Source organism: Xenopus laevis, chromosome 1L (assembly GCF_017654675.1).
Source record: "Xenopus laevis strain J_2021 chromosome 1L, Xenopus_laevis_v10.1, whole genome shotgun sequence".
Lineage (NCBI taxonomy): Eukaryota > Metazoa > Chordata > Amphibia > Anura > Pipidae > Xenopus > Xenopus laevis.
The window spans coordinates 137258939-137283318 of NC_054371.1; the positions used below are offsets into that span (position 1 = coordinate 137258939).

The following is a 24380-nucleotide window of genomic DNA, read 5'->3' on the forward strand; positions in this document are numbered from 1 at the left end:
TGATCCCTTCAATCCCTACAAACAGGCCCGGATTTGTGGAAAGGCCACATAGGCCCTGCCCAACCACACCCACATTGGTTCAAAAACACTGGGAAAGCGCTGGAGATACAATCATTTTTTAAATTTCCCCATTGATGATGAAAATTTGCACGAATAAAGGAGAGGGGACAAGTGCGACGAACGGCAGTGGGCCTAGGGGCGCCCTCTATGTAAATCCGGCCCTGCCTACAAACATCCAGCGACACAATGAACTGGCCCAAAACCTGAGGTAGAGGGTACAACCTGTACTAAACCTACAATACAAGTTGGCAACCCTGGGAATTTAGTTGCAGGTCCTGTCAAGAGTCCGCAGCCGACACTAGAACCCATTACCACTTTCCCATGTTTGAATTTGCCGCTCACCAATAGGTAAGCCGCAGTGGAGCAGTCACATGGTGGGACCACATAACCGTGACGTCAGGTCCTTTCCTAGGATAGGAACTAGCCGCTACCATTCTACAACCCCCTGGACATTTGGCCGCGCCCACGCCTTTCATTTCAAGTCCGCCTCCCCCGCGCGCAGAGTGTACGCCATAACGCCCTCTCCGTTCTGCTGTGCCTGGCCCAGCTCTGGCGTCCCTCCTCCTTCCCTCCCCCTCTCCACCCCAGTTTCGTCAGACGCACGCAGTTACGTAGTTGGTCCTGGAGGACAGGACGCAGCTGGAATCAGGCAAAGCAAGTAAATGGCAGGTGACAAGCACTGAGGCAGCGGAACTTACTTATTAGCTCCTGAACACGAGCACTGCTGACTGACATGAACTGAATGAAGTAATTGGTCCGGTCGCATCCCGGCTCCATTCATTTATTTGCTACATTTTGACATTTCTGGGCCGGCCCCTAACACTATGCGGGCCCCCTGGGTCGCCGAGCGGCTAATCCGAACCTAGTTACCGGCTACCTGGAGTTAAGCTGTGACTGTCCAAACAAGCCCAGAAACTGAAGTTGATGCTGGAGCAGAAAGTAGCGAGTCCGTCACTCCAGTTATTACAGCTGTAGCCTTAAAGTCTGTGAAAAATGGATGAGCTGAACAGTGTGTGTGACTCTATTTAATCTGACGAGAGTTCCGGATGGGGTTACAGAATGCAGGTGGACAGACAATCGAATTTGCATTCGTCTCTGTAGGTTTACATACAACTGGCATAATGTGATTTAACTAGACTTTGCTTTTTTTAATGTATTTCATCTTTCCCCCTGTGACAATCCCATCCCATTGAGATTCACTAAAAGGGCTTTGCATAATGTGCACTTGTATTGAAACTCAGTAGAGCCTGGTTTTTGTGCTGCTGCAACTGTTCAATCTCACTGTACTTTAAAGGGGAACTTCCCTTAAACTGATTATTTTCTCTCCTAATAGAAATCCAAAGCTTAGATACAGATTCAAGATGATCCTCCTATGAGACTTATCTTTACCTGTCAGTCATCTGTTATCTTATACTGAGTTTTCTGTGCAGTTTTTAAAGGGATACTGTCATGGAGAAAAATGTTTTGTTTTTTTTTTGTTCAAAATGCATCAGCTAATAGTGATGCTCGAGCAGAATTCTGCTTTGAAATCTGTTTCTCAAAAGAGCAAACAGATTTTTTTATATTTAATTTTGAAATCCGACATGGGGCTAGACATATTGCCAGTTTCCCAGCTGCCCCCAGTCATGTGGCTTGTGCTCTGATAAAATAAAGTCACTCTTTACTGCTGTAACAACCGAACAATAGGAGGGTAACCAGATAACAGCTCTGTGATACACTATAACAGCTCCCTGGTAGACCAATAGCAGAACAGCACTCAATAGTAAAAAGCCAAGTCCCACTGAGACAGACAACACAACAGCCTGCTAGAAAGCAGTTCCATCTTAAAGTGTTGGCTCTTTCTGAAAGCACATGAACCTGGCAAAATGACCTGAGATGGCTGCCTGCCCACCAATATTATGAATTTAAAAAAAATACACTTGCTGGTTCAGGAATGAAATTTTACATGGTAGAGTGAATTATTTGCAGTGTAATTTAGAAATAAAAACGACACCATAAAAAATTATGACAGAATCCCTTTAATATCATACTCTAATAAAACTTTTTTCATAGGAGGATACTCTTGCATTAGTTGGGCCACTGGCCCAAAAATGTTGTTATGCAACTTCACCTTAAGAATCCATCTCTACGGTTGCTTGACTACAGCACCCACAATATTTTAATTCATGATAATAGGTTGGTGGAAGTTGTAGTCCCCATTGAAAACATCTCTAAGCTTTTAAGGCCTCTCTAATCTATTTGAATGGGGAGTATGTAAGATGCTTACAAATGTACATCTTATTCCAATAAAGTTATATTGATTTGATACATGAGAAAGCAACTAGGGATATGATACATTTTAAGCCTTTACACACACCATACCTTTGCATTTAATAAGACAGCTGCAAATAATACCTGGCCCATATTATTGCTGGAGAACACAGGCATAGTATAAGAGGCTTCATACATCAACAGGGGAGCCTGCAGTTCAATTCCAGGTATTTCAGGCGTTCAAGGCATCAATAAGCATACAGAGGTTATACAGTGCACCTTTCAAACTGCACCTCCAGTTGACCACAAAGTAATCTGGTCTTGTGTGCTCAGTCTCCGTTATCCTTAGGAAGGTTCACCCCCAAAAATGCCCCCATTTGTATCAAGTAAGTTATAATCTGCCAACTGCCTAGAAGACAGGTTGCACTAGTAACCCAGAGTAAGCATACAGAGACTGGTTTTAACATTTTAATTGCACTGTAAAGCTAATTATTGAGTTCTCACTCAAAACAACCTCCATATCACAAGTTTTCTCAGAGCATGTTTTTGTCAACTAGATGATAGAATGGAATTACATCACCCTAGCTCCCAGTGTCACTGAATGAGAAATTAATCTGTGGTTGGACAAGCAGTAATAGACAATTTGGATTCCAGAATATCATCAAAAAGTTATGTCAACTGGCATAAATGAGTTGCTGCTGGATGCAGGGTTAACTATTTTTTTTAATCGCTCATTGTATAATAAATAAAATACTCTGATAGAGGTGTTATACTTTAAGGGGCAAAATCTTAGGGGGCACTCAAACCTTGAGGAAGATTTAATGAAATAAAATATCAACCAGTACCCCACATGTCTAGATATAGCCCTCAGCAAGGCACTCTGCTGTCCTTCTTATTAAGCCCATACATGGATATTTTTTATGGCTGCCCTTGTCAGTACCCTTTAATCCTCATTGTATGGGATATTATATAGTGTAACTTTATGCTTAAAGGCAGGCACATTTGGGGGCATAAGACCAGAAAGCAAATAACTGTTATAAACTTGAATATCAAAAAGTCCAAACAAAAATATTATTTCTGAGCAAACAAACGCTCTTGTTAAAACTAAAAAAATACTGCATTTCTTCTTTCACATGTATCATTTGAAGCAGTTATTGTGAAACTGAATATGAAGTAATGGATAAATGAACTAATGACCTATTCTGGCTAGTTCAGTCCATTCTCGGTTTAGTTTGCATGAGTATTCTGACAGATTAAAATACTTTGTTGTCCAGAGTGGATAGTTTCATGCATGCACAGAAAAGTCCGTCTTACATATGAAGTTCCACCTACGACATGCTCCTTACTTTGCCTTTTGCGTAAAAAGGCACACTGATATTTTATGTATGCGTTTGTTTTAAAACGGTTCTCACACAGAAATGTGCTTGCTTTCTTCCGCTTGTTAGTCATGGTTGGTATATTTTGGCACTGATCCCACAAGGCAGAGTCCATTGTTTGTTGCAATTCTCAGTATTATTCACAAAGGTAGAATAGGCCAAGTATATATTAAGTAGATTTTAAGCAATGTTTCTAATTTCTAAAACAATGTTTGATTTAAATTGTTTATATAATCTCTGTAATTCTTGTAAATTAGACATTAGCTCATGACACAGCTTGGCACATACAATATATATTGCGATTATATTAACAGTGGTATTATTTTCCAGGAATATGTAAACAGCAAATTATTAATTATCCCAAAATCGTATCTAAAATACCAGAATAGGCTGTTATTAGCAACTTTGAGATCCTTTATGGGTGCCAGCCCCACAACACTACACTATTAAATTTAATTATAGAATACTGTAGGTTTACAGATGGATGTAAATGTTGAGATCTTTCTAAAATGTAATAGTTTTCATGTGAAATAATTGCATTACAGGTAAAAAGTATGGTTTGTATATTTTTGTAATGTTGTTTGTATAGCAAGTTATGCATTTCTAGTATTTATTTTTGCTTTTAAGGAACTTAAGAGAGAAAACATCAATAGCTGTGACATCTAAAGGACATTCTGAAGTAGAAGATGACAAAAGAGCACTCTGCACTTCTACTCGAAGAAGATGCATCACAAGGGGCTTAGCAAATTCAAACACTGCTGCTGCGGAATCTGTGATGGTGCAGGCCCAACGACAAGAGGAGTTTCTTAAATCTAAAGAGGAAAAAAGGTAACAGAAACTGTAATCACTTGTATACATGCCTCATTGCTGTAGCTTATTTTGTGCATAGAATATCCTTTTTACAGAATAAAGTTTTCTGATTAATAATCTTATTGTGTCATTGTCTAATGCCTCTCTGAGTGAATACTTCATTTTTTGGTTACAGAACACGGATTCCAGTTAGTTGCTTATAAAAAAAAAAAAAGCTTGACTCAAGGGGGTACTATTGGTTTTTCACTTATTTTTATTTATGCTGCGTAAAATACTTTTGTTCATTTACTATTGATAATAATAATAAACCAACCATTAACTTGTAAATATTCATATTAGTTAATAGAACCTGCAGAGAAAAAAAAACTCTGCTCAGATCTTTGGAATATTGCATTGCTGCCAAGACTCTAGACCACAATGAAACCACTGTTTTTTAGCATTTTTACCTATAATTGACAAGATTAAACCAATCCATACAGAATAAAGGTGCATATTATCCCCTAAATACAATGTTGGTGGCTTAATTAAAAAATTGCTAAAACAAGTATATGTGTGTGTTTATAGAGAGAGAGAGAGAGATTACATTTTAAATATAATTTGAACTTTTTTTGTAATAGTAAAAAAAAATTAAGCAGGAAGGTGTGAGACCTTTAATATCGGGGGGGTAAGTTGGTCAACAATTGAAAAAATCAATAAGCAACAATAAAAAAAATTTACACATGTGACTTTTCTTGTGCTGACTTTTTTTGTTTTGGCTACTTTTTGTACAAATACATTAAAGTCAATAATTTTTTTTCTTGCTGGCAACTTTTTTGTGGTGGATTTTCTGGAAAAATTTGAAGATGGTGAAATGCTGAATTTCTCTGCAAATCCATCCCAGGGGGAAAATCAGCTCATCACTAATTCTGAATTGTTTACGGAACAATTAAAGAACTCACTAATGAAGGTTTCTTTAGTCCCAACTCTAATAATACAACTACTGATGCATGGGTCACTCAACAGGAAATATAAAAGATACTTGAACATGTAACGGTAAACAAAGGTCTGGAACCAGATGGTATTTATCCCAGGGTACTAAACAAACTTTGCTCTGTGATTGCCAAACCTCTTTACTTTATTTTTCAGGATTTATTGAAGCCTGGCATGGTGCTGCTATTCAAAAAGTGATCCAATTTTAAGCCTCAAAAATATAGGCTGATTAGTCTGACGTCAGTGGTAGGAAAGGGTATTAAGGTATACGATACTTTACTTCATTACAATTCACAATACTATGAATTTGTGACAGCATGGTTTTATCTGTAACAGCTTGCAGACTAATTGAATTGCCTTTTATGAGGAGGTGAGCAGGAAGCTCGACTCTGGGATGGCAGTGGATATTATATACTTTGACTTTGCTAAAGCATTTGATACAGTACTACACAGAAGGTTACTGGTTAAATTTAGGAATGTTGACCTGGAACATAGTATTTGGACCTGGGTAGAGAACTGGCTGAAGAATACATAGAATGGTGGTGGTAAATGAAACATTTTCTAATTAGACCAGTGGAGTGCTTCTGAGGTCTGTCCTTGGTCCTTTGTTTTTTAACTTGTTTATTAATGACCTCGAGGTGACCATTGAAAGTACTGTTTCTGTTATTTGCTGATGATACTAAATTGTGCAGAAGTTCCATGCAGGATGCTGTCATTTTGCAGAGTTATTTGACTAAATTGGAAAACTGGGCAGCAAACTGGAAAATGAGGTTCAGTGTTAATAAATGCAAGGTTATGCATCTTGGTAGAAATATAAATGTGCACTGTCCTGCATAAAAAGGGAATTAATTCAAGGGATAAAAATTATATTTTATCTCATGATAGGTCCCTGGTTAGGCCTCACCTTGAGTATGCAGTGCAGTTTTGGGCTCAAGTCCTTAAGAAGGCTATAAATGAACCACAGAGTGTGCAGAGACGTGCAACTACATTTATTAAAGCGATGGAAGAGGGCATTATAGAAGTTTTTCCCATAAAAAGGATCAACACACCAGAGGCCACCCCTTAAGACTAGAGGAACAGAACTTTCATTTAAAGGTGTGTAGGTGTTTTTTCATAGAAAGGTTGTGGAATGTCCTGCTGAGTGATAGCAGATTCTATTAATGCCTTTTAAGAGTGGCTTGGATGATTTCTTGGACAAACATAATATCATAGGCTATTGTGATACTACAGTCTACAATTAGTATTGGTATATATCGTTTGTTAGTGTATGGAGGGGTCCATAAGAGTGTGTATATATGTGCACTGTGTTTCATTTGGAGAGGATGAACTTTGATCTTTTTTCAACCCAACTTAACTATGTAACTACTATGTAACATGATATTATATATTTCTCCAGGCTCAGAGAACAAGAGCGACGGGAAGTGGAAGAGGCCTGCCAAAAAGAAGCGGAAGAGTGGGAAAGGAACTTGCTTGCCCTTTCCAAGCCCACCTCCATAAAAACCATGTGGGAAATACCAGCCATTGGTCACTTTCTTTGCTTAGCTCAACAAATTTTGAATCTGCCAGAAATTGTTTTCTATGAGTTGGAACGGTGTTTATTAATGCCTCAATGCAATGTTTTCCTGTCAAAAATAATGACTTCCTTATTAAGCACCCCACATCGCAGACCAACTTTACATCGTAGGCCTAACCTTCCATATAAGGAGTGGGAAAGAGCTCTCGGGCAAAGGATACAGCAGTGGTATACCATGATAGGTCAAGCGGAAAACCCAGATCATTGTGCTGAGAAACTTGGCCTCTGCTCTCAGTTTTTTATGGTACTTGGTGAAATCAATCCACTTGAAAAAACTGCATTTCATGAGCTGCCATTCTATCAAAAAGTTTGGCTGTTGAAGGGTCTGTGTGACTTTGTGTATGAAACTCAGAGCGAAGTCCAAGATGCTGTACTTGGCCAGCCTATTCATGAATGTAGAGAACTTATTTTAGGCTATGATTCTCAAGAAAATGCATACATTCACTTTCCTCAGTTTTGTGGTGCAGATGTCCGTGTGTATAAACAGAGACCATTTCGAGCCCCTGAATATCCAGTCCCGCCTGTTAAGGTGAAAAGAGCTCTCAAAAGTAGACTGGTGAGAGCAAAATGTAAGTTTTCTAATAAATGCAATGGAGACCTAAGGACTGCCAAAAAAGTGTTACCTGAAATCTATAAGGCGTGCTTTCAGAGCTGTGAGAGACAAGAACACTGCCATGAAAAACCTCAAGTTGAAAATTGCAGCAGCACAGTGCAAGATGCAAAGATAATTTGTGAGACAAAAGCCCATCTGCCATGCAACACTACAGAAACTGTATGTTTTAAGGAAAATGTGGAAAAGCCCATTAGTCCTGGAGAAGTAGTTGGTTATGGGGAACCGCTGAGTCCTGGAGAAATTCGAGTTCTTGAAGATGTTAATAAATATGGAGAGGCAACAAGAGGCAAATCAGAATTTAGCCCTCTTAAAGAAAATGCGTTTAAAACTTGCCAGATTCATGTAAATAAGAACCACACTGATAGTCCTGATGTCATTTGTCATCAAGTAGCTATGGATAAAATTTTAGATAGTTCTTTACTTAACCACAAGAAATTAAAACTCGGCAGAATACGGGCCAAAAAGAAAAAAAATAAGAAATTTAAAGATGTAATAAATGACTACTTGCACGTTAAATGTGATAACCTGCAGTTGCACAAATTCAGATCCTTAAAAACTGAAATTCAAAGCAAGCTGTATTTTACAAAAAAGAGAGCAAAACATAAGAAACACAAATCAGGTGAGTATATAACTTCAGCAGTGAACTTGTATAAATATTGATTTATATATGAAAAGCTGTAAAGGGTTAGGTACAATAAGGTTCTTTAATAACACTGGTCAGAGCAGTAGTAGTAGTCTAGTGGAGGTAGAATAATGCAAGGACATTTACCAGTGTTATATCAGATCACATAAGATCTGATAGGTGGTATATTTACAAATCAGATTCAATTGTAAAGTAGCTTGTATGCTGAGCAAAGTAACGCAATCAACAGAAGGAAAGGACACTAAGAGGAACATCTTTCTAGGACTAAAGTAGTTTTGAAGGTAAAGATTGTCCCTACTAGTGATGTGTGGGTTGACCATGTTGCCCTGCACCTGACCCGGCAGTATTTATATACCTGCATCTGCCCCGCCCATCTCTGATGTCACCTAGGAGGAGGGGTGTAGCACAAGACTATAATTACAGGCTGCCAGAGGGAGAATGGTAAGGTTGCCGGCAAGGTGAGTGTATAGTAGAGTTCTGCCCCCAACTTGCCTGTAGCTTGCATAGATATGTGGATGTGGTCTGAACCCATCAGACCCACAGGTTTTGGGCCAGCCTGCACCTCACTAATCCCACTATCTTTTTAGGTACTGATAAAATTAGGGTGGCTATCATACTGTGTAAAACATTGGTGAAAACCATCACCGGTGATGTTGCCCATAGCAACCAATCAGCAAATGGATTTCAACAGTCACCTATAAGTTAAAAACAAAGATCTAATAGGTTGCTATTGGAAACATCACTGGTGATGTTTTTCTCCACTGTTTTATACAACATTATATATAGGCCGCTAGGTGTTTGTTATTTTGTCAACACTCTGCATGTTTAAGGAAGCAGCATACCCCTTTGTTGAAAATGAGTTCAATGAATAGGGCTTGTGTTGTATACTGGCAATTAATTATTTACTTTGAAAGGACCAAACATGTTAGATTGTCACAAAAATGTTTTACATCTGTGGACCCACTTGGTTGATTTATAGATATGACAATAATAATTCTGCTGCTCTCCTGATCATATTCAACATAAAGAATACATATAGCATAACTTAAAAATCTACAATCTTGTAAGCCAGGGGTGTCCAAACAATATTGCATCCAATAAAGGGGCCATTGTAAAGAAAATAGTACATTTTAGTCCAAAGTGAAACCAGCACTATACTATACTATGTATTATTGCCTACAACAGGCGTGCCCAAAGTCAGGCCCGGGGACCAAATGCGTCCCATTTTCAAATTTACACCGACCCTCAGCCTCCATCATGAAATTAATAATAATTTGGCCCCCCCAGCAAAGTGCAATCAGGAATCACGTAGCAGTAATATTGGGCACATTAGTGAAATGATCTGCCACTTGGTCTATATTGCTGCCTGTTTGTTGAAGGTGTTAGCAATAGATACTTACTGTCACATAGTGACGCGCTGCTTCACATACTTCTTTAGCGCTGAAAAATATATTTTTTTGGGGTGCACATAATTTTTGTGCCTTTATTCCTCAACAAATGCTGTAAATGTGTTGATTTTGCAACATCTGGAATTAGAGAACTGATGGCTTGTATGGGGTGCCTTCATTTTGGGGTTCATATATGCCACATTCTTAAGTAAACTAATACAGTGGGCCTCAAACTGTTCTGGACTCCTGGCATTCATATTTAGGGTGTTTTACTTTGGTACATAATGATATGTGGGAGTTAAGATGTGGAAGTTTTGAAGTGATTTTTGAAAATGTCATCAAAATTGCCAAATTTAGGCAAACTTTGCAGCTTGGTAGTTAGGAGTAGAAAGGCATGCATACCCAATTTGGATTCAGGGGAATGGGTATTTTCTCTAGTGTGTGCTTGGGGGACACAGGGAGCCATGGGGTATAGCTGATACCATTAGGAGGTAGTAGTGTAGAAAGAACCTCACGGCACACAGGTCTGCATGAAGTTTTCAGTGATTTATTGAAGCGGAGTGCACAGCAAATGCACCAGGCATATCTTTGCTGACCTAGAAGGTGGGTGTTCTAATCCACACTACATTGCTTGGAATTGCCATTAGGAGGTAGGACACAACAATAAATGAAAAACTAGCTCCTCCCTCGCTGGTTTATCCCCCCCATCAGGCGGAGCCTAATCCAGTTTTTTGTTGTGTCCTCAGGAGGTCAGGACATGTCCTATTTTTTCTCTTCAGAAATTATTTTAATACCTTGTATTCATAACATATGGAGTTATGCCAGTCACCTACACTGTGCAGGTTGCCTGTTGCATATTATCTCCCAACGTGGGAAGTGTGCCCGGGGTTTTTTGTGCTTCACAGCCAAACCATCCAGTTACTATCAACCTCTCTCATTGTGCACAGGAGGAGTGAACTGGCCAGGACACGGAAGGCATTGCGACCCTGGGGGGGGGCTGAAGAATATAACTTCCCCTAGTCCCCTTCTCATTCTCAGCGGAGAGGGCTCTCTATCAGGCTGCATTATGCAATGTGGGAACTCTGATACTTAAGCCTGCGGGTTTATTATGCGCGACCTCTAAACAAAAGAGAGGTGCTGGAATAGCTATGGGGGTGTGCATTGTGCGGCTCTCCCCAGTAAGCAGGGCTTCATAGCAGACATGCGATCCCGCTGTGAAGAGGGCCCAGTTCTCCATGCGCGCCATTCCATTATGGAGGCCTGTCAGCACATCCTCCATTGCGTGTCAGCATGGAAGCGCATCACGTGACACGCACTGGCGCGAAACTCCTTACAGGAACTGCATATCCTCTTGTAATTACACTCTTCCGCATACACAGTGTGGCCGCATTCAGGATAACGCACACGGCAGAAGGGAGCTGTTTGTCTCACAGGACACGGTGACTAGATATAACTAGCCCTTCTTGACCTCTGCTATACCCCAGCAGCAGCAGTGTCTAAGCCTTTCTGCTTAGCAACCATAGAACCATTCTTTATCTCACCATGGCTGAGGGTAACAGTGAGGCCCTTTTTTCCAAGGGGAACACGGCTACCTCTGTCAGATACTTGGCTTGTGCCAAGTGCCGCAAAAGGCTCAAGGAGGCTATATGCTCCAGATGCAAACCGACAGCCAGATAAGGAATCCCCAGGTCCTGCTCCAGTTCAAACAGATAAAGCCACTCAGGGCTGTAACACTATATTCCTACTATGACACAAACCCCCACCATTCCTGATTGGGCAGCACAGTTAGCGACAGGCCTACCAAAACTGGCACTGTCAGACAAAATTCTTTACAAACTAGACAAACCCAGACATAGAGTTTCTAAACAAAGAGCTCCCTCCCCATTGGATGAGTAAAGTGACAACTAGAGGGAGATGGGGGACTCTGCCTGTCAGAAGGTGAGCTATCTTCCAGCTCTGATCATCTTGAGGAAGAACTGTTTAAATTCTCTGCTGAAGCAGTAGACGACCTCATCTCCTCTGTATTGGAGACTCTCAATATTCAGGAGCCAGGGACCAGCTCAGATACATCTAAGTTCCTGTTCAAAAGGAATAGTAGGTCTTCACCAACGTTTCCTACTCATTCACAGCTTGAGCAAATAATTCAACAGTAATGGAACAAGCCAGAAAGCCGTTTCCAACCAAACCGCAGATTCCTCAAGCTTTACCCATTCTCTGCAGACACCACAGAAAAATGGTCTTCACCGCCTTCGGTGGACGCACCAGTCTCGCGGCTAAGAACACGGCATTGCCAGTCCCAGATGCCTCATCCTTTAAAGACCAAATGGATAAGAAAATGGATGGGTTACTGCGGTCCCTATTCTCAGCTTCAGGCTCTGCCCTTCGTCCTATCCTGGTCGGCAGGGCTGTCCAAACTTGGTCGGACTCACTGGTTCAAGCTATTCTCTCAGGAGTTCCACGACAAGAACTGCCTCAGCTGGCAGCCCAAATCAAAGAGGCAAATGAATACATTTGCGAAGCGGCCTTAGACGCAACGCAAGTGGTTAGCAGAGCTTCAGCCCTATCTGTAGCCACCAGACGGTCTCTTTGGATGAAACTTTGGTCTGCCGATCTATCTTCCAAAAAATCTCTTACATCGTTACCCTTTAAAGGAAAACTACTGTTCAGTCCAGACCTTGACAAGATCATTAATCAGACGACAGGAGGAAAGAGCACCCTACTTCCACAACCTAAGGCTCGCTCTTCCTTTTGTAGAGGAAGGTTTTTTGTCAAGAGCTAGAGGTACTCCCCACCACGGCAGACAACTTCCAACAGGGGACCCTTTGCAAATACACGTAAACCCTCCACCAGAACATCCGACAAGCCCTCTACCGCATGACGGGGGGTTGACGGCGCATGGAACACCTTTGGGGGAAAGCCTGCTCCATTTTGCGCAACAATGGATAGAAATCACGTCAGATTCCTGGATACAGGAAGTTGTAACCCAAGGGTACCACCTAGAATTCAACTCCTTACCCCCCGCCAGTTTCTTCAAGTCAAGAAACCCAACAGATCCAGCCAAATTAAGCGCTTTCCAAAAAGTACACTTTCCCAAGTGGATGTGATTTCCTCAGTCCTGCCAAAAGACCGCTTCAGAGGATACTATTCCAATCTGTTTGTAGTACCCAAAAAAGAGTCCCTACACTCCATCATTGCAGCAATGACTCCAGGCCAATTCTTAACATCTCTAGATATAAAAGACGCCTACCTACACGTGCCCATATGCCATCCACATCAAAAGTACCTATGCGTCGCGGTACAAAACCACCACTACCAATTCAAGGCCGCTCCACTTTGGCCTCACGTCGGCACCAAGGGTATTCACAAAGATCATGGCAGTGGCCACGGCAGAAATAAGGCAGTAGGGAATTTCCATAACTCCCTATCTTGACAATCTGCTAATCAAAGCACCCCCTTTCACCGAAGCGCAAAGAGCAACCCATCGTGCTATGGACAAGCTCCAAGAACTAGGATGGTCTATCAATCTAGAAAAATCCTCCACGACACCCAGTCAGTCTATGGTGTTCCTAGGACTAACTGGCCTCCCTAACTCCCATCTCTCCACTCTACAGTCTGTATTAAACACTGCTGCAAGAATTATCCTCCTCTCATCCAAAAGGGTACAGGCCCCTCCACTGCTGAAGTCCTTATCATGGCTTCCTATAAAACAAAGATAACTTATAAACTCCTCCTCATAACCTTCAAAGCCCTTCATTCCTCTGCACCTAACTACATCTCAACTCTTGTCTTTCTATATGTTCCTGCCTGAAACCTCCGCTCCTCTCAGAGCAACCGCTTGGTTGTACCCCCCACTACTACTGCTGTTTCCCTATCAAACCCTTCTCTCTTGCGACTCCTTATATTTGGAATGCCATTCCTGAATCTCTCAGGAGAGAATCCTCCTTCAATGTTTTTAAAACAAAACTCAAAGACTACCTCTGGCAGCACCTGGATAACACCTGAACTGGCACTTGTATAACAGTGTAACAAACTGTAACCCACAGCACCTTAATACCCCTCTGAATTGTCTGTATGTTACCCTCCCATTTAGACTGTAAGCCCTACGGGGTAGGGTCCTCTAGCCTTTTGTTTCCGTGACACTGAGCACTTAATCTGCATTGTAATTATATTTTATATTTATGTGAATTGTATTCTAATAATGCACTTATTGTTACTTTTTATTCCAATGACCCCTTGTTTGTTACTACTAATTTATTGTTTTGTTGTACAGTGCTTTACCCTCAAGGAGCACTTTACAAATAAAAATATACATACATAACATACATACATACATACATACATACTTCTGTTCGACACACAGACACAAAAAGTTTCTCTGACCCAAGAAAAGATTGTACATCGCAAAGCCTTAATATGGTCTCTACTGGCAAAGACAAGCCACACAACCAGATTCTGCATGAAAGTACTGGGGGTCATGGTGTCTACGATATAAGCGGTTCCCTTCGGTCAAATCCACATGAGGGAGCTGCAACGGAACATTCTCACATCATGGAAAAGAAAATCCTTGTTTCAAGAGATACGTCTTTCACACAGAATGCGAATATCGCTGACCTGGTGGTTATGAACACCTCTACTCTCCAGAGGAAAGCCTCTTAGGAGAACCACAGTGGAGGATAATGACAACAGATGCAAGTCTATCAGGTTGGGGGGCAGTCCTAGAAAGCAAGTCAGCACAAGGGCTGTGGACTCAGGGGGAAAGCCGTTTATCCATAAATCTATTAGAGATCAGGGCGATTCGGCTAGGACTTCAGCATTGGCAAGTCGAACTGTTAGGCCAGCCAATAAGGATACAGCCTGACAACTCGACAGCGGTGGCTTATTTAAACCAGCAGGGGGGCACAAGAAGCAGAGCGGCCTTACTAGAGGTAAAGCACATTTTTCAGTGGGCAGAACAAAACAACACCAGACTGTCGGCCATATACATTCCGAGTCTTCAGAATTGGGAAGCAGACTTCCTCAGCCGCCAAACATTAGATCCAGACGAATGGGCTCTAAAGGAGGAGATATTACAGGAAATAGCCACAAGATGGGGTTGGCCAGAAGTAGATTTGATGGTGTCCCGCAACAATCATCAGGTACTACCTGCAAACACTCTCACAGTTCCTTGGGACTTTCAACTAGCATATGCATTCCCTCCAATTCCCCTGATACCCAGAATGATCAAGAAGGCACAGAAAGAGAACACCACTCTCATTCTCATAGCCCCAAACTGGCCTCGACGTTCATGGTTCTTGGATCTCATCAACATGTCAATAGAGGAACCATGGACTCTACCAAACATGCCAGACCTTATACATCAGGGTCCAATTCGACACCCAAAGCCTCACAGCCTCAACTTGACTGCATGGCTCTTGAGACCAGCATCCTAAGGCGAAAAGGATTCTCGGACGCTGGATCATACTACAGAGTGTGAATTAGCTACAGACAATGGTGCATACAACACAAAGTAGACTTCGAAACTTTTTCTGTTCCAAGACTTTTGGATTTTCTCCAAGAAGGTGTATCCTTGGGACTATCACTCAGTTCCCTCAGATCCCAAATTTCAGCTCTCTCCATTTTATTTCAGCGAAGGCTAGCCTTGTTGTCCGATGTCAAGACCTTCCTTCAGGGAGTAGCACATGTGGCCCCTCCATTCCGAAAACCAGTGCCAACATGGGTTCTTAAGGCACTTCAGAGAGCTCCGTTTGAACGACTGGTGGCCATTCCATTGCAGTGGGTAACGTGGAAGACAATCTTTCTATTCGCAATTGCCTCAGCAAGACGAGTGTCCGAGATCAGTGCCCTATCCTGTAAACCTCCATTCCTCAATTTTCAGAATGACAGAGCAGTGCTTCGTACATTACCGACCTAAAGTGGTTTCGGCGTTCCACATCAATCAAGAAATTACCATTCCTACTTTCTGTCCTTCGCCTAAGAATCCCAAGGAAGCAGCACTTCATATCTTGGATCCAGTATGTGCCCTAAAATTCTACCTTCACAGAACCCGTGAGGTACGGAAGACTGACTCGCTCTTTGTGACATGCTCTGGTCCACAAACAGGATCTCCATCCACTAAGACTTCCATATCAAGATGGATAAAGCAGACAATACTGGATTAGGCTCCGCCTGCTGGTGGGTATAGAGCTAGTTTTCCATTTATTGTTGTGTCCTACCTCCTAATGGCATCAGCTATACCCCATTGTTCCCTGTGTCCCCCAAGCCACCAGAGAGAAAAAGATTTTACGGTGAGTACACAATCTCTTTTTCTAAAAATTGGTTTTCTCAGGTGAATGTACTCTCTTGTACCTATGCCCCTAAAACATGCTGTATATGTGTTGATTGTGCAGTATCTGGAATTACAGAACTGATAACATCTATGGGGTGTATTCATTTTGAGACCACTATATGCTACATACTTAAGTATAAACCAATGCATAATGGGCATCAAACTGTTCAGTGGACCCCTGGCGTTTATGTTTAGGGTCTTTTATCTTAGTTTTTTTATCTTAGTTTCTAATGATATGTGGGAGATACTTTGCTGCAAAATAGAAGCTTTGTGGTGATTTTCGGAAATGTCACCAAAATCGGAAATGGGAAAGCTTTGTTACTTGGTACTTTGAGTAGAAAGACACATGTACCCAATTGAGATTCATGAGAATGTGTACTTTCCAAAAATATATGGTTTTATGGAGTGAATACCTTTGCCCACCATAAAATGCTGTAAATGTGTTTTATTGCAGTATCTGGAATTACAGAAAAGATAACATGTATGGGGTGTCTTCATTTCAGGGCCCCTATATGCCAAATACTTAGGTAAACCAATGCATATTAGACATCTACCTATTCAGTGCACCCCAGGCATTCATATTTAGGGTATTTTATCTGGTTACCTAATGATGTGTGGGAGATATGATGCTATAGACTGGAAGCTTTGAGGTCATATTTAAAAAATGTAACATTTTTATAAAAAAAAAAATTAAATTTTAGGATAGAATTGCAACTTGGTAGTTTGGAGTCCAAAAATATATTTACCCATATTGGATTCGTCAGAATCTGTTCTTTCCCATATTGTGTAGTCTTCTAGGGTTAAACTACTGTTAGTGGAATGTTTGACCTTAACTCATAAATATGCAGTTTTGTGGAGTCAGTGCTTTTGGTAGTGTACTGCTTGAAGTTTTTGACCTATGCAAGTGAGAAATATAAAGATCCATGTAGAATGAGTGCACACTGGGAACATTTTTTTAAAAAATCATTTTTTATTTGAAAAATGTTTAAAAAACATTTTATGCTTGTGCATACAATAAATTATGTTTCTGATATGTGTTTGTATTATGGGGAACATGGTTTAATTTTTTAGACACTTAAAAATGCCTAAGACTATATCTTTTACAGAAGGAATTAAAACAAAATTCTAGCAGATTTTGAAAGCTTAGATTGTCCTGAAAAAACATTATATAGTTTTCCTGGGTAAACTAAAAGAACCCCTCCCACCCAGGAAATGTTCCTAAAGTAAAAGAGCTGAAAATGTTCAAAAATGGTGTGGCAATAAAAGTACCAAATCGGCTGTCAGTGAAAGGGTTAAACTATTACATCATAATAGCTGTTGATTTGGCATAAAATGTCGCTTTGCTTGTAGTAGACCAATTGCCTTTAATAGCTCAGTGTGCTCAATCAATTTCATAAATATAGATCCATTCATATGTATAAAGTTTGTCTCCTTTTTTTGGAAGGAAAAAATACTGTATTCAAAAAAACAGTTACAAAGAAAAGGAAAACAACTACAAACTCACCTACAGCCCCTGAATTCCAGGTAATTTGTTTTGTTTTAAAATGGAGCTATACTATACTGATACACCATCAGGGTGTGCTTTCTTTATAGTTACACCCCTAACGGCTACATAAACTTGGCTACTTACCAAATGCTGCAAATATGAAGGGCTAAATATAAATATACATAGTGTATCTAGTTTATATGGCTTGTAGAGTTGTAGAAACAGTCATTAGTTCATGCACTGCTCTCTTTTCAGATTCTCTTAGGAAAGTTCATACACCCAGGGAACTTGCTTGCAGGTAGGAAGACTCTCAGGCTAGAGAAAGCACAGCAATGTTTGAGGATGAAAAGCCAGATGGGAGGCCCATGAATATAGAGGGCTTCTGAACACTTCCCTATTTTTATATAAATAAAAAAATACTAGAATCCCAATAGGTTTTCTGTGGAGGCAAGTAGCTTCTAGTTATGCAACTGATGACAAAGTTGTATGCAAATTGCCTGGAACCAGAGTGAGCTAGAAGGAAAAAAATACAGAAAGTGCTTTAGTTTAAAGCAATCTTGTGTGAGTACTAGAGAACCCTATGAATTCTGGTGTAAAGAAACAAGATACCTTTATAGATAAATCTTTGAGAGTTTTATCTAAAATCCCAGCCTTGCTACATAAAGTACAGATGCAGAGTGCAGTAAACCCTCTATTCAACATGAGTGCAATGAATGGTACGTAGCTTTTTCCTATTGTTTTAATCACAGAACATCTATGTTTTTATATCATGAGCTAAGCAGGGCATTTATCTCACAAGGACCACACATGGAGTAGCTTTAATTTCCCTGTTTGCTATATTTGACTAATGAAATTACTAAAAACAGACTAAAGCAATCGACTATAAAAGTATGTTTAGCACAAGTTCTATTCATTGAGCTCATGTTACAAAGTGGGTATGCTGTCATTTTAAGCTGGCAATACAAAGGTTTCCATGGGTGGTTTTCTGGCATATTGAGCCTTGCACATCTGAGCATTTGAGGTTTTGGCCTTCAGATCACACTGGTGGAACCTATATAATCTAGACACAGACTGCACACATAAAACAGGGTAGTATACTGCTTGTCCTTGCTTTATTTATTTTCAGTATACAGTGCATCTAATTTTCATAGCAAAAGTGATTTGTTGTTGGAGCATTCTTCAGCAAAGACAATATGTGTTGAAGGGAAATGATAATGATGATGTATGTAAAAGAGTATCCACATTTTAGCTTTGTTATTTATTTACTTGTATTGAAAGTGGCAATGCAAATGGGTTTTTGTTTTAATGAAAGTATCCTACTATTATTCAAGGCTGATTTATTTCAATTAACAGCTTGTGTGTACAAATCTTGACGAACTCAGGGAACTGATTAAGAAAATCGAAGGAGAGCTTAAAGTTTTGGAAACCAACAAAAAGAAATCGGTGAGTATAGTGAATAATATTTGAGTAGTTTTGGAGGATTATAATTAGAAAGATTGGGGTAGTAACCGTTCAGGCTGCACTCGAAAAGCAGCATCAGTTAAAATAATTTTTTTTGTTATCAAACACCTCCATGCTTGCCACCAATCTGACATTATTGGACCAAGGTTTAGAGACAGGGACAGCTATATTTACAAGAACAGGGGTGTAACTACAGGAGAAGCAGACCCTGCGGCTGCAGAGGGGCCCAGGGGGTATACGGGGCCCTATGAGGCCCCAATAATCACTTTCTACATATTTTGGTAAAAAGAATAGCCACTGGATATTAGTTTGCGGTTGAGCCCAGTAACATATAGTTATGCCACTGTACAAGAAACCGTTGTGGTGTAAGTTCTTGAATAATTTATTTGTACAGGATGGGCTGACAAACTATAGCTGTGGCTGTCCCATCCAACCTTAGCCACAATTACCAACATGAGCAAGACTCTAATGCTTCCATTTTACAGACCCACATGCTTTGCTTTGTTTACAAGTCACACATCCACAGTGGGAATTAGGCAGGCATGTATATAAAATACCAAAACTAAACTAGCTGTAGATCATAACACTAGTCTTCGATATTATGCTTGTTCAATAAATCCTATGCAGAATAACTGTTCAGTGGACCTCTGGCATTGATGTTCAGGATGTTTTCTCTTGGTACCTAATGCTATGAGGAAGATACGAACTTCCAAAGTGAAAGTTTTCAGATGATGGTTTTGGGGGTCAATGTATTTTTTTTTTTTACCCCACTAAAATGCAGTAAATGTGTTTTTTATTCCGTAGCTGAAGTGACTTCCAGAACAAGATTTATGCACTAACTTCATTTTAGGGTCTCTAAATGCCAGATACTTTGGTAATCCTGTGCACAATGGGCATTAAACTGTTAAGTGGACCACCGGAGTTCATATTTAGGATGTTTTTTCTTGGTACCTTATGGTATGTGGGAGATACAAACTTGCAAAATGAACCTTTTGAGGTGATTTTTCAGAATTTGCATACGGTACATTTTTTATAAAAATGTTACGTTCACAATAGCTTTGATGTTTGGTAATTAGGAGTAATTACCTCACATCAGAATGGATTTGGCAGAATGTGTACTTGTCAAAAATATATAATTTCCTGGGGTAAACCTACCGTTCCAGGAAGTTTGCTGTATTCTGCTGTAGTGCTTTGTAATTTATTGCTGAGAGTTTTTGATCCATAGAAGTCAAAAATCTCCATAAAATTATATTATATAGTAATGGAAAGAGACTTTTCCAAATCATTTGGTTTTTGTGCATAAAATGAAGTATTTTTCTGGTATTAATCCCTATATGATGAAAAATTGCTTTTTTAAAAATTTTCTTTCTTATTTAGAACTCTAAATCTTGCTCCAGATTTTCGGCAAATTTAGAAAGCTTAGGTTCTCCTGAAAGAAACAATGTATAAATTTCTTATGTAAACTAAAAATTCCCCCCCAAGCCCCTAAAGTGAGAGAGCACAAAATCTTCTGGCAAAAAAACAGCTGGCAATGAGTGCAAATGAAATGGGAAATTCTGTTGGCACTTAATGTGAAGAACCACCTACTCTGTGTTGTACTATATCAAATCCTTTAACAATGTCAGAGATCGCATCCACTGCCATCCTGTTGGGTAGACATAATCAGTTATTTTTATTTGTTTCATAAACATACACAATAACTAGGGATGCACCGAATCCAGGATTTAGTTTGGAGTTCAGCTTTTTCAACAGGATTCAGCCAAATCCTTCCTCGGATGAACAGAATCCTAATTTGCATATGCTAATTAGGGGCGGGAGGGAAATCACGTGACTTTTTGTCACAAAACAAGGAAGTAAAAAATGTTTTTTCCTTCCCACTCCTAATTTTTCAGACGAATCTTTCACAAAGGATTCAGGGGTTCGTCTGAATCCAAAAAAGTGGATTTGGTGCATCAACAATAACACATTAAATTATGTACATCCCATCCATGCTGTGTTGAAGTTTACACTGTTTCTGCCCCCTCCTTCACTCCTCATTTCCAATAAAAACCTTTGTAATTTTATTAAGCTGTACTTTTTCTGTGGGTTGAAATGCACATTCCATTAGATTTGCTGCCATTTTATCAGCCCTTTTATAAGAGACCCTTGACACCAAGAAATAATTACAGATTCTCTTCTATTAATGAAGAAAAATAAACTTTGGTTTTACTAAACAAGTCAAGCCTTGTCTCTTTCAATCTTTTCGAAAACAATCACAGCATGCAGGCAGGTGTCATTTCGCCGAAATTGTTATTTACGCATGCTTTGCATCATGCCTAAATCTTGTGTAAGCTCCAGAAAAGAGAAACTGATGCACACACCCCTAAACATAGGCTATCAGTTTATAGACAGACGGGAAATGTGTGTGAAGTGAATGCTATGACAGTGAGGTAGGGCAAGCAATGAATGCATGATTGACACCCAAGGGCTTTTATTATAAAGGTCCCATTTAAAACACAATTAGATATATCTTAGCTGTGTTTCCACTCTTTTCTACTTTCCACTTATTTACTATAAGCCACTTCCACCTGTACAACACTTTCACTTTACTTAAATTATGATTTAATCAGCCCCTCCTCACATTTCCCTTCTTGTTTATCACTTTGCATGTAATCTAAATATTTTTATAGCTGCACTGTTCTTATACTGTACAGCACTATACAATATGTTGACTTATTAATATTAATACTATATAATGGGATTCATGTAAACAGCAGAGAACAGATTTTGACTACTTTTCCAACATCTTGAAATAATGTTTTGTAGGAGAAATGGTATTTCAGAAGACAAGGTGTAAAAGAGTTGCACAGCACCTTAGTTCGTTTGCTAAATGAATTGCTGCCTTGGGAACCAAAGCTGCAGAAAGCTTTTCAAAAACACAGGTACTTTCATAATTTCTTAAATGGCTATCACATTATAAAATACCTATAGAAAATCAGTGATAGAAATATGCATCTTGCTTTTTAGCAAGTCAGAAAATATAGGGTTGCTGAAAATTGCTCTTAGTACAAAATTGATCCAGGCACTAAATCCAATTTCCATCTTGGAGTCAAAAAGGAATTTCCCCCCCTCTGAGGCAAATTAGAGAGGCTTCAGTTGGGTTTTTTTTTTTGCATTTCTCTGGATCAACTAGCAGTTTATGTAGACAGTAACGGTTGAACAGAATACGCATGTCTTTTTTTCAACTTAAGTTACTAATGCAGGTGTTCTCATCTGGTTCCCCAAATGCTTTATGATACATCACAGTAAGGTGTACAGCACACAAAGCCTAACATGCGATCATAATGTAGTAGTTCTGATTTATTAACAGAGGTGCTCAGATTCACCAGTACACCCAACAAAGGGGTCCACCCACAAAACTGATAAGATACACCAGAGGATTTCTCCACATTACTTTGCCCAGTTGTGCTTTGTTTGTTTTGCACCAGTGCAGTTACTTAAAGCAATCAATCCGCAATTTGATCAGTCTACTAAAAGCTGACTACAGAAGCAAATATCTCATTGGTCGCTAAAGGTAAGTGAACTGTTTTCCTGGTATACTACCAAACCCTTCTTCATTATCCGAGTCAATCTGATGTAAAAATTTAGAAGTTTTGAAATATTAAATTATTACAGAAAGCCTTACTAGTAACTGACACCATATGTGTGACCAGGCTTTTCTATCTCCCATGTGCCACTGAAATGTGTGCAGGAAAAGAATTCAATTTGCAAAGGTTTGGGCTAATCACTCACACCTGAAGGCAATAGCCAAAAAAATTTCTTTAATGTGTTTAGTCTGAGATGAACCGTATCTATCCTGCTCACAAACTGAGAACTTCACCTAGTTTGTGGAGATTTTTGTAGACTGCAGTAGAGTAAAACAATAATGATGTAAAAGGATTGTTTTAATTTGATTATTCTCCTATGGGAAATACATCAATCTATTTTAGAAGACTGGAGAACAAAAAGGAAATTGTACAAAGAGAAACAAAATTAAAAAGCAGGAAATGTAAACTCTAACAGATAGCACAAAGCTATATAACAAAAAATAAACTAACATAATAAAGATTTTTATTACATTTCAAAAAATTGGTCATTTTGCGAATCAAGTAACTTGTGTAATAAATTGTGGTGAGACATTAATCCATGGTTGAGATTGTATAGAATTGATGAGGGTCCTGTATAGTAGCAAAAGAATAGTCCGCAATGACATTTTTGCCTTTAGCATTTCCACCTTAACTTACATTAACTTTACTCACATTTAACAATTATGTATGGATATATGTATGGATATTTCCAATTTCAGAGCTCGTCTTAAAAAAGATTTTGATGATTTTAAAAAGTTGCCAGAATATAGAAACTTTACCAGGGAACATGGTTCTTGTGAAGAATATGAAGCATCCAAATCACCAAGCTCCGCGACTAGCACACCTGCAATATGCCATCAAAATATTCTGAAAGACGATAAGCTTGGTAAGATTCTTGGTTTTCTTTTTGTACAGCCGACCTATGCTGAAAATATATAGCTCTCTATAGGATTTGGTTTGAGATTTGGCCTTTTCAGCAGGATTTGGCGAATCCTTCTGCCTGGCCGAGCCGAATCGGAATCCTAATTTGCATATGACAATTAGGGGTGGGGAGGGAAATTGCGTGACTTTGTCACAAAACAAGGAATTAAAAAATGGTTTCCCCTTCCCACCCCTAATTTGCATATGCAAATTCATATTTTTATGCATTCCAATGTATTGAGTTATTTAACACATTAAGACCGGGCCTTAATTTAGGGTCAGGTTTCATGTCACACTATGTGACCTGATTGAATCCAGACTCCTGGACTATGGACTATTTACAACCCACCCTAATTCATTGTATTATCTCTACATTTGATCTCTATCTATCTGTAACTTCCTAATTTATTGCCCATGAATACCTTTCACTGATCTAACAGTATATATGCTGTGCTTTTCCAGCTTTCATTTGTATTTTGCCTGACGAAGGGGCTTTGGTGCTCCGAAAGCTTGCATTGTATTTTTATTGTTAGCCAATATAGTTATCACTTCTACAATACTTTTTTTTTTTTAAATTTGTTATTTTTATCTCTGTAATAATAAAACAGCACCTTGTACTTAATCCAACCTAATATATAATTAATCCTTAGTGGAGGCAAAACCAGCCTATTGGGTTTATTTAATGTTTACACGATATTCTAGTAGACTGAAATTACGTAAAGATCCATTATCCGCAAAACCCCAGGTCCTGAACATTCTGGATAACAGGTCCCATACCTGTACACACTTAAGTCTAAGTAAACATTCTGTGCTGTATACAGTTTTACCAGAAACTAGATGTACTAGGGTGAAGTCAGAAGTAAGAGTACTTGCAATAAGGTCCACACTCAGATGTGGTCT

At 39.5% G+C, this 24380-nt stretch overlaps 1 protein-coding gene across 1 annotated transcript in view; it reads left to right on the forward strand.

The window, feature by feature from the left end:
* Positions 1-550: 550 nt before the first annotated feature.
* kiaa2026.L (KIAA2026 L homeolog) overlaps positions 551-24380 on the forward strand; it is a 29507-nt gene continuing 5677 nt past the window's right edge. Inside the window, exons 1-7 of the mRNA XM_018258174.2 lie at positions 551-1157; positions 4314-4514; positions 6862-8270; positions 17452-17531; positions 18847-18936; positions 21760-21875; positions 23279-23445. Of these exons, the coding sequence (XP_018113663.1) occupies positions 1120-1157; positions 4314-4514; positions 6862-8270; positions 17452-17531; positions 18847-18936; positions 21760-21875; positions 23279-23445 (2101 nt within the window). The 5' untranslated portion in view covers positions 551-1119. The remainder of the gene's footprint in view (positions 1158-4313; positions 4515-6861; positions 8271-17451; positions 17532-18846; positions 18937-21759; positions 21876-23278; positions 23446-24380) is intronic.